The 13,864-nt window shown below is 44.0% G+C and overlaps 1 protein-coding gene across 3 annotated transcripts in view; it reads right to left on the bottom strand.

Annotated features, from left to right (window-relative positions):
* Positions 1 to 3,867: 3,867 nt before the first annotated feature.
* RSU1 (Ras suppressor protein 1) overlaps positions 3,868 to 13,864 on the bottom strand; it is a 196,920-nt gene continuing 186,923 nt past the window's right edge. For all 3 annotated transcript variants that reach the window (XM_041766321.1, XM_041766320.1, XM_041766322.1), the window contains one exon: positions 3,868 to 4,478. In XM_041766321.1, coding sequence (XP_041622255.1) covers positions 4,376 to 4,478 — 103 coding nt within the window. In that variant the 3' untranslated portion in view covers positions 3,868 to 4,375. The remainder of the gene's footprint in view (positions 4,479 to 13,864) is intronic.

Here is a 13,864-nt window from a genome sequence, read left to right as displayed (position 1 = left end):
AAACAGATACATAGACCAATGGAACAGAATCAAGAGCCCAGAAATAAACCCATGCATATATGGTCAAGTGATACTTGACAATGAATCCAAGAGCACCCAGTAGAGAACATGTTCTCTTCAGTAAATGGTGCTGGGAAAATTAGATATCCACATGTAAAAGAATAAAACTAGACCCTTATTTTACACTACTGAAAATGAATTAAAGACTTAAATGTAAGGCAAGAAACCCTGAAACTCCTAGAAGACAATATAGGAAAAAAGCTTCTTGACATGGGCCTTGGCAATGATTTTTTTGGATTTGACACCTAACGCACAAGCCACAAAATTAAAAATATACAAGTGGAACTATATCAAGCTTAAACACTTCTGGACAGGATACGAAACAAACAACAAAATGAAAAGACAACCTACAGAATGGGGAAAATATTTTCAAACCATGTATCTGATAAGAGGTTACTATACAAAATACATAAAGAATTCATACACCTCAATAACAACAACAAAAAAATCCAATTAAAAAATGGGCAAAGAGGGACACCTCAGTGGCTCAGCAGTTGAATGTTTGCCTTCTGCTCAGGGCATGATCTCAGGATCCGGGATTGAGTCCCACATTGGGCTTCTTGAGAGGAGCTTGCTTCTCCCTCTGCCTATGTCTCTGCCTCTCTCTCTGTGTGTCTCTCATGAATAAATAAATCTTTTTAAAAAATGGGCAAAGAAACTGAAGAGACAGTTTTCCAAAGAAGATACACAACAGGCCAACAGAAAAGATGCTCAACATCACTAACCAGTAGAGAAATACAAGTCAAAACGACAAGATCATCTCACATCTGTTAGAATGGCTATCATTAAGAAGGTGAAAGAGAACACTGGTAAGAATGGGAAGAAAAGGAACCCTTGTGGAGGGCTGGTAGGAGCATACATTGATGCAGCCACTATGGAAAACAGTATAGAGGTTCCTCAAAAAATTAAAAATAGAGCTATCCATTAATTCTTCTATCTAAAGAAAACACTATGAAGAGACATCTGACCCCCTTGTTCACAGCAGCATTATTTACAACAGCCAAGACATGAAAGTAACAGGTGTCCCCTGATAGATAAATGGATAGAGAAAATGTGGTATATACACACAGGAATACTACTGTGTGGAATATTCCTCAGCCATAAAAAAGAAGAAAATCCTGTCATTTGTGACAACGTGGATGGACCTTAAGGGCATTATGCTAGGTGAAATTAAATGGAGAAAAATAAACACTATGTGATCTCATTAACTTGTGGAATCTAAAAAAACAAAACCAAACAAAACTCACAGAAAAAGATATCAGATTTTGAGGTTACCAAGGGCAGGTGTAGGGAGGGAGAACTAGATGAAGAGGGTCAAAAGATACAAACTTCCAGTTATAAGCTAAGTCCTGGGCATAGAATGTACAACATGACGGCTCTAGTTAACACTGCTGTATGGTATATTTGAAAGTTAGGAGAGTAAATCCTGAGTTCTCATCACAAGGAGAAATATACATTTTTTAATCGATATGAAATGATGAATGCTGAATTATTGTGGTAATCATTTCAAATATATGTGAGTCAAATCATGATGCTGTACACTTTAAGAATACACAGTGCTGTATGTCAACTGTATCTCAGTAAAACTGGGTTATAAAAAAAAAAACACCCTTTGAACTGTGGATAAGATGTTAATCAGGGCACCAAGTAACTAAAATATGTATGAAAACACAAAAAAACCTACTTTAGTGTCAAAAAAAGAAAAAGAAACCCACCACCCTGAGATTTTATATTATGCTTGAATTCAAATATATATTACTTTCTGGATTGCATAATATACCCATTTCATTTTGAAAACAAATACTTAATATTTTCTGATTACAAAAGTATAGATAATCACTATGGAAAATTTAAAGAACAAGTATTTATAATAAAAAATAGGGGAAGGGGAATAAGAGACACTTATCATGATGAGCACTGAGTAACGCACAGAATTGTTGAATCACCACATTGTACAGCTGAAACTAATACAACACTGTATGCTAACTATACTGGAATTAAAGTTAAAAACTTAATAAAAATTAGAACAAATTTCAAAAAATAAAATTAAAAAAAAATCTTAACCCACCAGAGAGAGACGATTTACCAGGCATAAAATCCTGGTCCATTTAATTTTTCTGCACATATTACAAACACAATTTCCTTTTTACACAGGGAGGACCATATAGTTTTTTAAAGTTTACTTTTTTACTTAACTGGATGATAGGATTATCTCCCTTCTGCCCTTAGATATTGTTCCGTAAAGTTTAATGTCTTCATAAAAGTTTGTCATGTAAACACACTGCTGTTAACCCTTCTTCCCGTGGTGGCTCTTTGCTTTTCCCCATGTTTCCACTGTGTAAAAAGCTATAAGGGCAATTTTCAAATATAGCTCTCTGTGTGCATCTCTGATAATGTCCTCAGGATAAATTCCTAGAAATAAAATTTCTGGGTCAGAGTACACAAAATTTTAAGATTTTGCTACATACTGTCAAATTGCTATACCACCTTCTCTGAGAGAAATTTATGTTCCCAATAGCAGTGTATAAGAATGTTTGTCTCGTGTTACTCCCCACCACTAACTACTGCCTTAAAAAAAATATTTGCACATTTCTCATTGTTACACATTTTTATTTTTGGTTTGATTTGTACTTTTTTGATTACTAGTGAGTTTGGACGTTTTTTCACATTCCTTAGAGATACTACCTCTCTGTGAATTTATGTGTATTGCCCATATTTCTATCAAGAGTGTTCATCTTTTAAAGAAATTTTTCCTCAGAGTATATTGTGATATTTTTACTAATGCTTTGGTGCTGGTTCAATTTTAGACAAAGTCTTTCCTCAACAACAGCAGAGTCATTGTTCTTCTTCCTGCAATTTCATGAGCTAAAAACCAATCTAAAAAATCCAGGCTGAGGCAAAGGTTGCACTAGAGAAACTAAGTCGACCCTAACCCCAAACAGGAGGTGGCACCTGGGGGGATTCCTTAGTCCACAGGAATGGTCTACCAGGAACTTTTCCAGAAAGTGTAGATCTTGATCGGTGGTCTTTCTCATTCAATGCAAAGCCCATCTCCCACGCAAATCAGGATTTTGTTGTTGTTGTGTTTTGATTCTGGCTTTTTCCATGTTCCAGTGATCCTGGTCTTGGTGGTTCTACTGTGACACAGAAAGGAGAAGATGCAGGGGAAAGCAGACCACAATCCATCTGAGGATGTTATGTCCCCACAGTCCTTTTGTTAAGGCACTGGGTGTTGGCAGCCCTTTTAGCACAAGGATGCTGCTTGGGTTTATATTCACTTACATCCATATTACTGTTGGTAAGAACAAAGCTGCCTATCACAGATGCTACACAATTGATTGTTTAATGACTCTGCAGCTGCAGTTTCTACCCTGGGAGTGGGGTGGGGTGTGCATGTTCACACAACTGTGTTGGCACCATCGAAGTCACGCAGAAGAATGCTGTGCTATGAGCAGATTTTCTGCAGTGACAAGAAACATACTTGAGTTTTTCTCTCTCCGTTTCACAACTTTTGTCTACCAGCCACTGGCAGAAGTCACCATTTCTTCAGCTAAGAAATGCTGCTTTCCAAAATCCTTTGGCAGAGTTTCCCAGAGATTTGTTTTTCTGCTTCTTCCTAATTTAGAAACAGTCTTCAAAGGAAAAAAAAAAAAAAAACAACTTGACAAATCAATGTGAGAAGAAACCAACTCTGATGTAATTTTGCATTTCTCTCCCCAGAACGCTTCAGAGTTTACCATCTACAACCAATACAATCCAGACGGGATAATTTGGGTGGGAAAAAAAACCCCAAAAAACAAAAATGTGTGTAGCCTAAGATGAGACCCTTTTTTATTCAAGAAGCAACGTGTGATACAAATTCAAGATTTTATTAAAAATTATTTGTGATTTAACACAATATCCCAATGTTTATAGAAAGCTTAGAACAAAGTAAAATAACAAGTCATGTGAATGAACACAAGAATGAACAAGTGTTAACTGTGACATTTAAGTGATCACATGATTTTAATTATTCTTTTGATAATATGCAACTTTGTGAACATCTATTCAGGAACGGAACTCCCGTGCCTACTATGGAATTTGCAGTTGAATTAGAGCTTTGTTTCCTGCCTGTGGCATTTTTAAGCAAACAAATGGAAACAGCTTTAAGAATTCATAAAAGTCTACCACCTACCAAAAGCATTTGGAAGGTAAAGTGGTAAGTGCTAGGAGGAGAGAAAGCAGCACACACACGGCATTTACTTGTGGGACACGGTGGCGGGGAGTGTGAGTGATAATGAGAAAGGCAACCAGAAGTCCAGCCCAGGCCAACCCGTTATTTGTTCTTGGCTGTCAGTGGTTTCCGGCTGATCTTTTTCGATTTGTCATTATTTTTCTTTGGCGGTTCTGGGTTTGCTTGCATGTGTCTGCCGTACAGGCTGCAAAGAGAGAGGGAGAAAGGGTGAGATCCAGTTTGTTAACACAGGACAAGTTTTTATTAGCAGGGCATTAAAGAACAGACTAATTTCCAGAAATATTCAGGAAGCCAAAGAAAACTGAAAGATCACTCCTGCTTTGTCCAGGTCACACGTTCTAGTGAAGAATATAAACTCTCACACGCAGCACACAGCACATGATGAGGTCAGTTCTGGACAGGTGTCCTGGAATTTCACATTTGCTGGGCGGAGTGCAAGGACACCAGAGGAAGATCTGGGACTGAGAACCGGCAATACCCAGCCCAGCATGAAGCTCGGATGGCTATGAGTGTGTAAGTCGATGTGTTTAGGACGATGACAAAAGCCGGGTCGAACTGAAGAGACACAGTGTCCATTTAGTGAGAAGTGAACACCATGCCCAGCCAGAAAAGCCCAGGGGCTGGATAATGTGACAGGGAGCAGCGGTGTCCAGGCCTGCTCCAGCTGCTCACACGTGATTGATAGCGCTAGGGTGGCGACCACACATCAATGCCATGTTAATAAGTGCCGCTGATTAAATGTTGACAAAGTACCCGACAATTACCGTGGATGGCATTCATCGCAGAGTGAAGCTAGCTTGTGGCTGAGAGGATTGAACCCAACAGCAGATAGTAATTAATCGATAATTTATGAGTAATTCTGATTAAACAAAATTAAAAGCCGCCCTAAAATAAATTCAGCTCAACCTTAACTCCTCTTATTGATATTACTATGTCCCAGAGAGAGCCTGGAGTGTGTTTCTGTTCTTCCAGAGGAAAGGCAACGCCTGATCGGCTGGTTGCAATCGCCCTCTGCCACCTGCAGGGGGGGATGACACAAAGACTAACCTCCTGGGACAGGATGTCCCTTGTTCTAGAGTCCACTTAAGGAACTCCTACCTCTCTTGACAGTTGCACCTTGCCAGGCAAACTGGTGGCATACACGGATGCTTGAGGACACTGACACCGTGGTTGGTGGGCCAAAGGATGGACCATGCACACAGGGCTGGCCAGCTGGTCAAGCAGTAGGGGAAGCTGATAGGTGACAGTGTGGTCTATCTTCTCCAGAGGCTTCCAAGTCTCCCCAGAAGAGTTATGAGCAGGATCTACCAACATGGCCACAAAGATAGGTCTCTGCTCACATGGAGTTCAGAATGCAGACTGTGGAGCTGGTGGCACTGACCTACGAGCCACAGAATGTAGGTCTGGCCAGGTGCTGGGAATGTCTCCAGGTAAAGGAGGGACCATCTCCCGGGTTAAGGAGGTAGCACAGCCTGACAGTGAGCCACCCTGTGCCCCCATCGGAGAAACACCTCTGTCCCCAGGAGGGTTGTCACCCAGGAAAATGGATCTTTAAATCCATGTAAGGCCCTATCCCCTACGCTTTAAAAAGGGCCACTGATCCCCCTGAAGTCTGAGTCCTGGATCCCAGGAAAGGAACCCCTGGAGAGGTAATTTCAGCTAACCTAGGGCTCCTGCAGTTGCTGTCTCAACCCTGGGAACCTGTGACTATCTGCTTACATGGCAAAAGGGGCTCCACAGAGGTGATTAAGCATCTTGCAAGGGCAAGACTGTTCTCTATCATCTGGGGACCCCCCCACCACCTCACCCCTGCAGCCTCTCTCCCAGATGTGTCAAACAGTTAAAGAAGCAGCCAATGCAGACCCCTCCATTAATCTCCTCGGCTTTAGCAACACATGCCGTGAAACATGCTTTCCCCTGTAACGGCCCCGGCCCTTCCTCCGCTCCGAGGACACAGCTTCCTTCTTGCTAACACAGCAGGGTGGTGTCCCCAGAGGCCTCTGCTCTGCAAGCTCCTTCAGCACACAGCAAATGCCTGACTCTGGTCTGTGCATTCCCAGCTTCTTTCCGGCCTCAGGCAGCTCTCCTCTATTTCCCCAACCCTGACCCCTGGAAGGGAAAAAATATCCCTGTTCTTCCTCACAGATAGCATCCAACTTTAAGAGTTACAAAACTCTGCAGAAATACAGCTCCACAGCGCGTGAGCTGGGAAATCCGGCAAGAGCGACACAAATAAGACGTCAGAGGAGGGAAAAGAAGATCTGACAGGGGCCCACGTGTCACATCCTGAAGGAGCAAGAGCCAAGGTGGGCACGGAGGCCTTCCGAGAAGAGGCGGGGGTTCCGCTGGGCCTGATGGTGGTAATCCAGCCAAGTCATTTCAGAAGGGGGTGCAAAAGCCGTCTGGAACTCAGCAAGGCTCCTTTGATTAGGAAGCGACTAGAAAGGTCCAATGTTTCCATGTCTGCCTTTTTTATAGTCAGGCCCCACTGTGCTTGGACCTCCTGGGCTACACAGCAAGTCACCACAAAGGGGCCAGATCAGAGATGGCATTCTGGGACTTGGTGTTTAAATCTCCCTCTTGCAACTTACGAAGCTGCTGACTCTGGGCAGATCATTAGCATCCCTCACATCCCTCTCGCAGTGCCTCAGTTTCTTCTTTTGTTAAAACAAAACAAAACAAAACAAAACAAAAACCATGCTATTTTCTTAGAATGGTGGTTGCAGTAGTTAAATAAGCCTAGCACCTGGTATGCCTCCTGGAAGTGATCAGTGGATGCTTGCTGAAAATCAGGACCGATGTGGGGTTGTAGTTGGAGGGATTAAATAAAGATAATTATATGATTACTTCTTTAGGGCTCTTTCCTCTGAAAAAAAAAAAATAGCATGTATTTTCTATCAATGCCAAATCCCCAAGCATCCCTGGAAGATTTTAATCCTCTTGGGAGAAAGCAACTAGGGCAGAGCTAAAGGCACCTCCTCCCTTCCTCAGTAAGTCACTGGCAAGGCCCAGATGCTGCTGTGCCCTCCACCGATCCCTTACCCTCCAGCTGTGCGGGCAGGTGAGAGTGGGGCTTTCCCCGGTGGCCGTTCCCACATGGAGACATCACTGGGGCACAGCGGTTAATGATGAGCATTTTAGGGTCTGAAGTCTGAGTGGGGGTGCTGTTCCCAGCTCTACCAGTGATTAGCTGGGGGGTTTCCATTTGGTAAGGAAGTGTGGAAGCAGAGTAATGCCCCCTGACACCTGTGGGAACATATGATATCACAAAGGGACTCTGTGGAGGTGACTGATTGAGGCTCTTGAGCTGGGAAGACTACACTGCATCTTCTGGGTGGGCTCAGTGTAATCACAAGGGTCCTCCTAAGAGGGAGGCAGGAAGGTGAGAGTCAGATATAAACCTGTTACATGCTGGCTTTGAAGACCGGATGGAAGGGGGCTTCCAGCAAGAAATGCAGGCAGCCTCTAGAAACTAGAGAGGCAAAGAAGGGCCTTCTCTGGAGCTTCCAGAAGGCTGCAACCCTGCAGACATCTTGATTTCAGACTTCTGACCTCCAGAACTGTAAGAGGATATATTTGCTTTGTTTTCACGTACCAAGTTCACAGCACTTTGTTATAACAACAACAACAACAAGGAACTGATGATATAGTACATGAACCTTTCTGGGTTCCACAGGGCAGAGAAGTGAGGCATCTGCTTACCTTTGGCAGAAAAAAAAAAGGGAGACTTTCTTGGGGGCAGCAGGTCATTGAAAAGAAGGAAAAGTTTAAAAACTGAGTTTAAAAAAAAAGTGTGCCCCAAAGGAAAAAGGGTGCTGTTTCTACCAGAAGAAGAGAGAACAGGTAGGCAAATGGTCTCCTCTCCGCTATAGTTGGACGGGATGGTCCCTGCCTGCTCTTCTCTGAAGCTAATGCCCTGGCGGATGTTTTGAATGCACCCAAGATTTAACTTCTAGAGGTGACTGACTGCATGAGACGTGGAGAGGCCAATGCCATTGAAAGCAGTTTCCCAAGAGGAGGGGGCATGCCCCGCCACACAGGCCAGTGAGGAGAGGAAGTACCAGGGTCAGTTAGGAGACAGAAGGAACAAAGCAGGGAGCAGGACCCAGGTCCTTCTTGGTGGTTTCATGGAAAGGGATGCGTGGGTTTGAGTGAATTTAGGGTTGGACAGTTTGAATAATTTCCAGGCACTGGAGATCAGGGTGGTCTCCAGTTGTTTGGGATCGGGCCCTGGGGTGGTTTAGGGCAGGGGAAATACTGGCCTGGTGTGTGTGTGGGAGTTCCAGGATGGAGGTGGTCGAGGTCGTTTGGATTGGGTGGTTTATGTATCAAAGACAGGCTGGCAGGTTAGTTGGTTGTTATCTCTAGGAATTAAGCTAGCCCTGGAAAGGCCAGTCTCTCCCTAGCCAGCAAGACCTCCAAGATGTCAAAACAGCATAAAAGAAGACTGATCCAAGATCAGTCAAGAACAGCATGACTAAATACAGTCACAGCCTTCAGGATGGCTTTTGTCCTCCAGATCCCATATCCTCCCTGCATTCGTATGACAAACGTCTCCCCTCAGTCTTAGTGAAGACAGGCTCTCTTGCTCCATCTGCTTCTACCTCCACCTGGGAAGATCCCAGTCATCCCTCAGACCCTGGCACAAGGTCCTTCCCAAACCAGCATGTTTCCTTAGCGGCCTGTGTCCTGCCCTCCAGGAGCTCACAGCGCCCTGCCCTGGGGGTCCCCAGACAACAGTTCTGGGGCTTCCCTCACCTCTGCATTGCGGCACCCTGCTCGCCCTCAATGACCTGTGGCTCTGGGAAAGCAGCTAGCTACCTTGTAGGGCTTGGGCGAAGAGTAAACCAGATATGGGAGGACCTGTCTGTGCAGGTACTCAGCAGATGTTCCAGAACGGCAGCTGACACCTTTCACCTCTCACAAGGGTCCAAGCTGGGCTAAGCTGGCCAGTTTCTTTCACGTTGCCTTTGAGCACCTAACAGAGCCAGGAATGTGGCTTTGCCCTTATGTGCCTGAAGAGGGAGGAGGCTTCCGGGGGCCCAGTAATCTGGCCCCGCCAACTTGAGAGTGGCAACAAACGGAGTGGCTCAAGGTCACCAGCAGTGCGGCAGCTGCTGGCAAACAAAATGTTCAACCCATAAAGTGGAGGCACCCGATGCCATGGAGTCTTAGAAACTCTTCTCTCCCCTGACATTGGAGGTAGACAGAGGGTAACTGAAAGATGATTAAGGGGTGGGGAAAAAAACCAACAAAGAACAATCCAAAGTGACAGGCAAGGTTCTGTTACGCACAGGAGTCTGAAGAGCCTGCTTCCGTCACTGAAGAGAATCTGAAAGGCGAGGTGTCTCGGGCTGCTCTCCGCTGTGGGAGATGAGCAAGCCAGCAACCCCCAGCCTCCTCCTGGGGCTCTCTGTTCTCGTCTGTGCGGGAGTGGGCCCTGCCCTGAGCAGCCGCCCACTGAATTCCTGCTGAAGGCCACCTCGGGAGGAAGCCTTGTGAAATGATTCCATGGGCAGCCGGGGTCATCCGACTGATCAATTCAGATGCATCCTGTGAAAGCCGCCTGCACACGAGCCACTTTAAGCGACTGAACGCTACTGCCCACTGACATTGAGGACTGCAGCAACAAAACAAAACAAAACAAAACAAACAAAACAAAAACAAAAAAAATCTGCAGCCCACCAGAATCAGAATAAAGTGTGCAACTAATCTTAGGGAGTGTGATTACGCATGATTTTCTCTTACTAATAGGTAAATTTTATTGATTAGGGACATTTTCATTGTGGGGAAAAAATCTAAAGGAGTTTTCTGGTTTCTTCTGGATCCAAGGCTGTCTTCAAGACCCTTGACCCCTTCAGGGCTACAGCAGAAGACCACAGCGGGTCCATCCCATTCCTTGTGAAAATTTCCCCTCTCAGCTGGCAATGCATCATCTTGGGTCTTAGTGTCTCCTTTGGACACATTGTCAGTCCTCCTGATTCTGCTTCTATCTTTGTTTTCTCTTCCATAGAGGGGACATCTAACTTGACAGCCTCAGTGACTACCTCTGAGCAGCACCTTCAGCCCCCACTCCCTGAGCCACTGCCATCTTCGGGCCCGCTATGCCTTATTCCCGCTTGGACGCCAAGCTATTAAACCCAACTGAATGGAGCACAGAACAGTTCCCTACCCCGACCTCCCACAGGCCTGTCCCTTGTCCCTCTATGTCTCCAGATCCTGAGGATCAAAACATTGAAGTCGTTTTGACATCTGCCTCTTTTTTTCGGTGATCACATAAATCAAGTCTGAGTGGTGCTTCGTCTGAAATTCTCAGCCTGGGACCAGGGAAATATCTGAAACTCCAAGCAAAGCTCTATGTGTTTTGAGGCACATCGATGACTCAGTTGGTTAGCATCTGCCTTTGGCTCAGGTCATGACCCTGAATCCCGAGACTGAGACCCACGTTGGGGCTTCCTGCTCAGTGCGGAGTCCGCTTCTCCTTCTCCCTCTGCCTTTCCCCCGTTCCTTCTTGCTCTCTCACTTACACACACTCTCTCTCAAATAAATACAATCTTATTTAAAAAAAAAAAAAAAACTCATGTTTTTTCAGAAGGAAAACACAGCTTTCAACAGCTTCTCAAAAGGGTCATAACTCAGTGGATTAATTAGTCACTTTATGGTGCTTATTCTGATTTTCATCAACTTATGATTTTTATCTATTCTTTTTCTCCTACCCTAACATAGGACCCATCAAATGGGCATTAAGATTATTATAATGGGTCGCTTCCCTCCTCCATTGTGTCCCACAACAGGCAGGATCATCTCTCCTGGGTTTACCCGTGGAAAACAGCATCCACTGCTCACCGGGTCATGTGCCTAGACTGGTGGTGACATAAAGCAGCCACAGAATGTGTCATGTAATGCTTAGCTCAGCCAAACTCATCGCTCCGTCCTCTAGCACACCTGAGCACAGTAAGGCTGGTGCGGAGGAAGGCAGGGTGCAGTCACGAGGAACTGAGGGTGAGCTCTGCCGCCTAGTACCTGACTGGCCTCAGAGTCCCTTCTCTTTCCAGAATGTTACCTTCAAGGGAAAATGGGAATATGTGCACACGGTCTACCTTGCAAGTGCTTCAGCAGTCAGACTGGCTTGGGCTCATTCGTGTGTTTGAAAAATAAAATGGTGCTAAATCGATCTGATACCTGGAATTAGCCCGTCCGGCCAGGCGGCACTCCTTTTGGCCTGTTTCTTGCTGATCTGTGTTACTATTGTCTGGGACGCCTGCCTGGGTCCTTTTCTGCCATTCAGATCCTATCCATATTTTTAGGCTTCTCAGAGCTTTCGCCCCCCAACCCAATTTCTGCCTTCACGAAACACTATGGGATTTATCAGGATTTCACCGTTAAGTCCTTGATGATAACACAGGTTCCCGCTCTTGGCTTGTTGTTTCGAAGTACTGGCAGAGTGCCGTGATAATGACATGTTACAGTTTTGGCTACCAGTCATTCGGCATTCACTGTCACTACAAGTGAAGGAAGAAGGAGCTTTTCTTCATTTTTCAAAGGAGGAAACCGAGGCTTAGCAAGTTTAGGCCCAAATCGAACCCAGACAATTACTCCAAAGTTCGAGCTCTTAATGCACTGAATTATCTTGTCTCCCTGCTTTTTTTAGATTTCTCAGATTTGTCTTCTTAATAAGCCTACCATTTTCTTGAGGGTGGAGACTGCAGAGTTCACTTCTTTTGTAGTCTGTATACTCAAGGCACTGCTAGAAGCACATTGTGCGCTATGTAAATATTTTGTTTCAGAATGCCAGGTATATGAGAGGTACAATATGCTGTTCTTAAGTCATTTGCTCATGTCATATGCCTCCCTCCTGTTGTTTTGGGTGTTTCCATGGAAAGTCCTTATACAGACCAAGAAAAGAACCAATTTGAAAATCCAAGTTATATGGCCAGTGACAATAATGGAGAGAAATAATTCTGTTTATATTCTGTAATCTTATGGTGGGATGCTAAATTTAAAATCTCCACAAATAAAGCTGCGGACAAAGTGTGAAGCCTAGATTATTAATAAGCATCTTGCAATATCTTTATTTATCCTATCTAGCAGCTATGAGGGGCTGGTGACAGAACCTTAGCACAGAAATTGCTGAATCTTAGAGAAGGAAAAAAATTAATAGTTATCATATTCCTGGGAGAAATCTCATTAATTCAAAAGGCAATGATTTTTTTGAGATCAGACCTCCACGAGACGGTTCCACGCAGCTCACTAACGGCAGTCTGTGTCTCTCACGTTTTTCTCCATTACAACTCTCTGCTCAAATGCTCTTCTGCATCCCCAACACACAGTGTAAAGCCAAGTATGAAACATGCATTTGAAATCCATGAAAATAGCCAAAAGGAATTCGCAGATGGCCTAAGACAGATATTAAGCTATACAAAAATAAGAAATATAAAGCAGATTTTAAAATGCCCCGTACATCCTAGACTCACTGTCTGCCCCAACAGAGGGGAGAAATGAGGATTCTGCAGAGCAAAACTAACAATCTCATGCACAAAAGATGCTCATTAAACTTCATCATCCTGTCTACTCTAATGATGCTTTTACTTAATAAAAATTCCCCGAGCAGTTGCAAGGATATTAGGCAAGGTCTTTGGTTATGTATCAGAGGTCCGAGCTGTCACCAGCAAGCATGCAGTTCAGGGGGTATGCTCCCTGGGGAAGGAGCAAATCCAGCTTTCACGGAATACATGCGGAGAAGAATCAATAACTGCAACTTGCTTCCCTCCTTAAGCATTTAAGAAAATAGGTAATCCTTTTAAATTAAACGGTGAAGTGCTAAATGTTGCAATTTCCAGAATAAAGTAAAAGGCAAGAGGAAACAAGTCTAAGGGCATTTGTAAGTTTCCCAAACAAGCTTCCTTAATCGACTTCAAACCTGGACCGAATACGTTTTATGAAAAGAATTATTTTTTGATCTAGTACTTAACATTTGCAGAGATTAAAAAGAGATATGTGATGTACACACAGATATACAACGTAACCGTAAATATAAGGGAGTGAGGAATTCTTTTCATATGTGCAATTCACCCCCTTCAAAAATTATTCTTAAAAAAAACACTATTATTAAAATTCACTAAATTGAATCTGGCTATCAAAACCTACATGATAAAGTAATTCTCTACCAGATCCCTTAACATGGATAGCTGGTTATTAATGAGACATAGACATAATTTGTTGAGATTATATAACCTACTTCAAATTTCATATCCTGCCAAACAGACTTGACTGGAGAGATTCCTTCAGTTGGGCCAAGAGTGAGGCATCACCCAAAATCTTGAATGTAAAGGCAGTGACACCATCCAGCTAGATGTTCAATGATAACATCGACGCAAAATGGATCAAAGCGCCAACCTGAAAAGTCACCCTGGATAACACCAGCTCTACTCCTAGGCCAGGGTGTCTTGATGGTAAGCTGACCGGTGGTATTAACAAAGCTGGAGAGAGAATCTGTCCCTCACAAGTCATGGTCTCAGTCAGCAATACAAACAACAGGGTAAATGCTGGCAGTGGGCATTGAAGCACCTC

The sequence above is a fragment of the Vulpes lagopus genome, chromosome 8 (assembly GCF_018345385.1).
Source record: "Vulpes lagopus strain Blue_001 chromosome 8, ASM1834538v1, whole genome shotgun sequence".
NCBI lineage: Eukaryota > Metazoa > Chordata > Mammalia > Carnivora > Canidae > Vulpes > Vulpes lagopus.
Note: the sequence above shows the minus strand (reverse complement) of the source record. Positions and strands in the feature narration are given on the sequence as shown.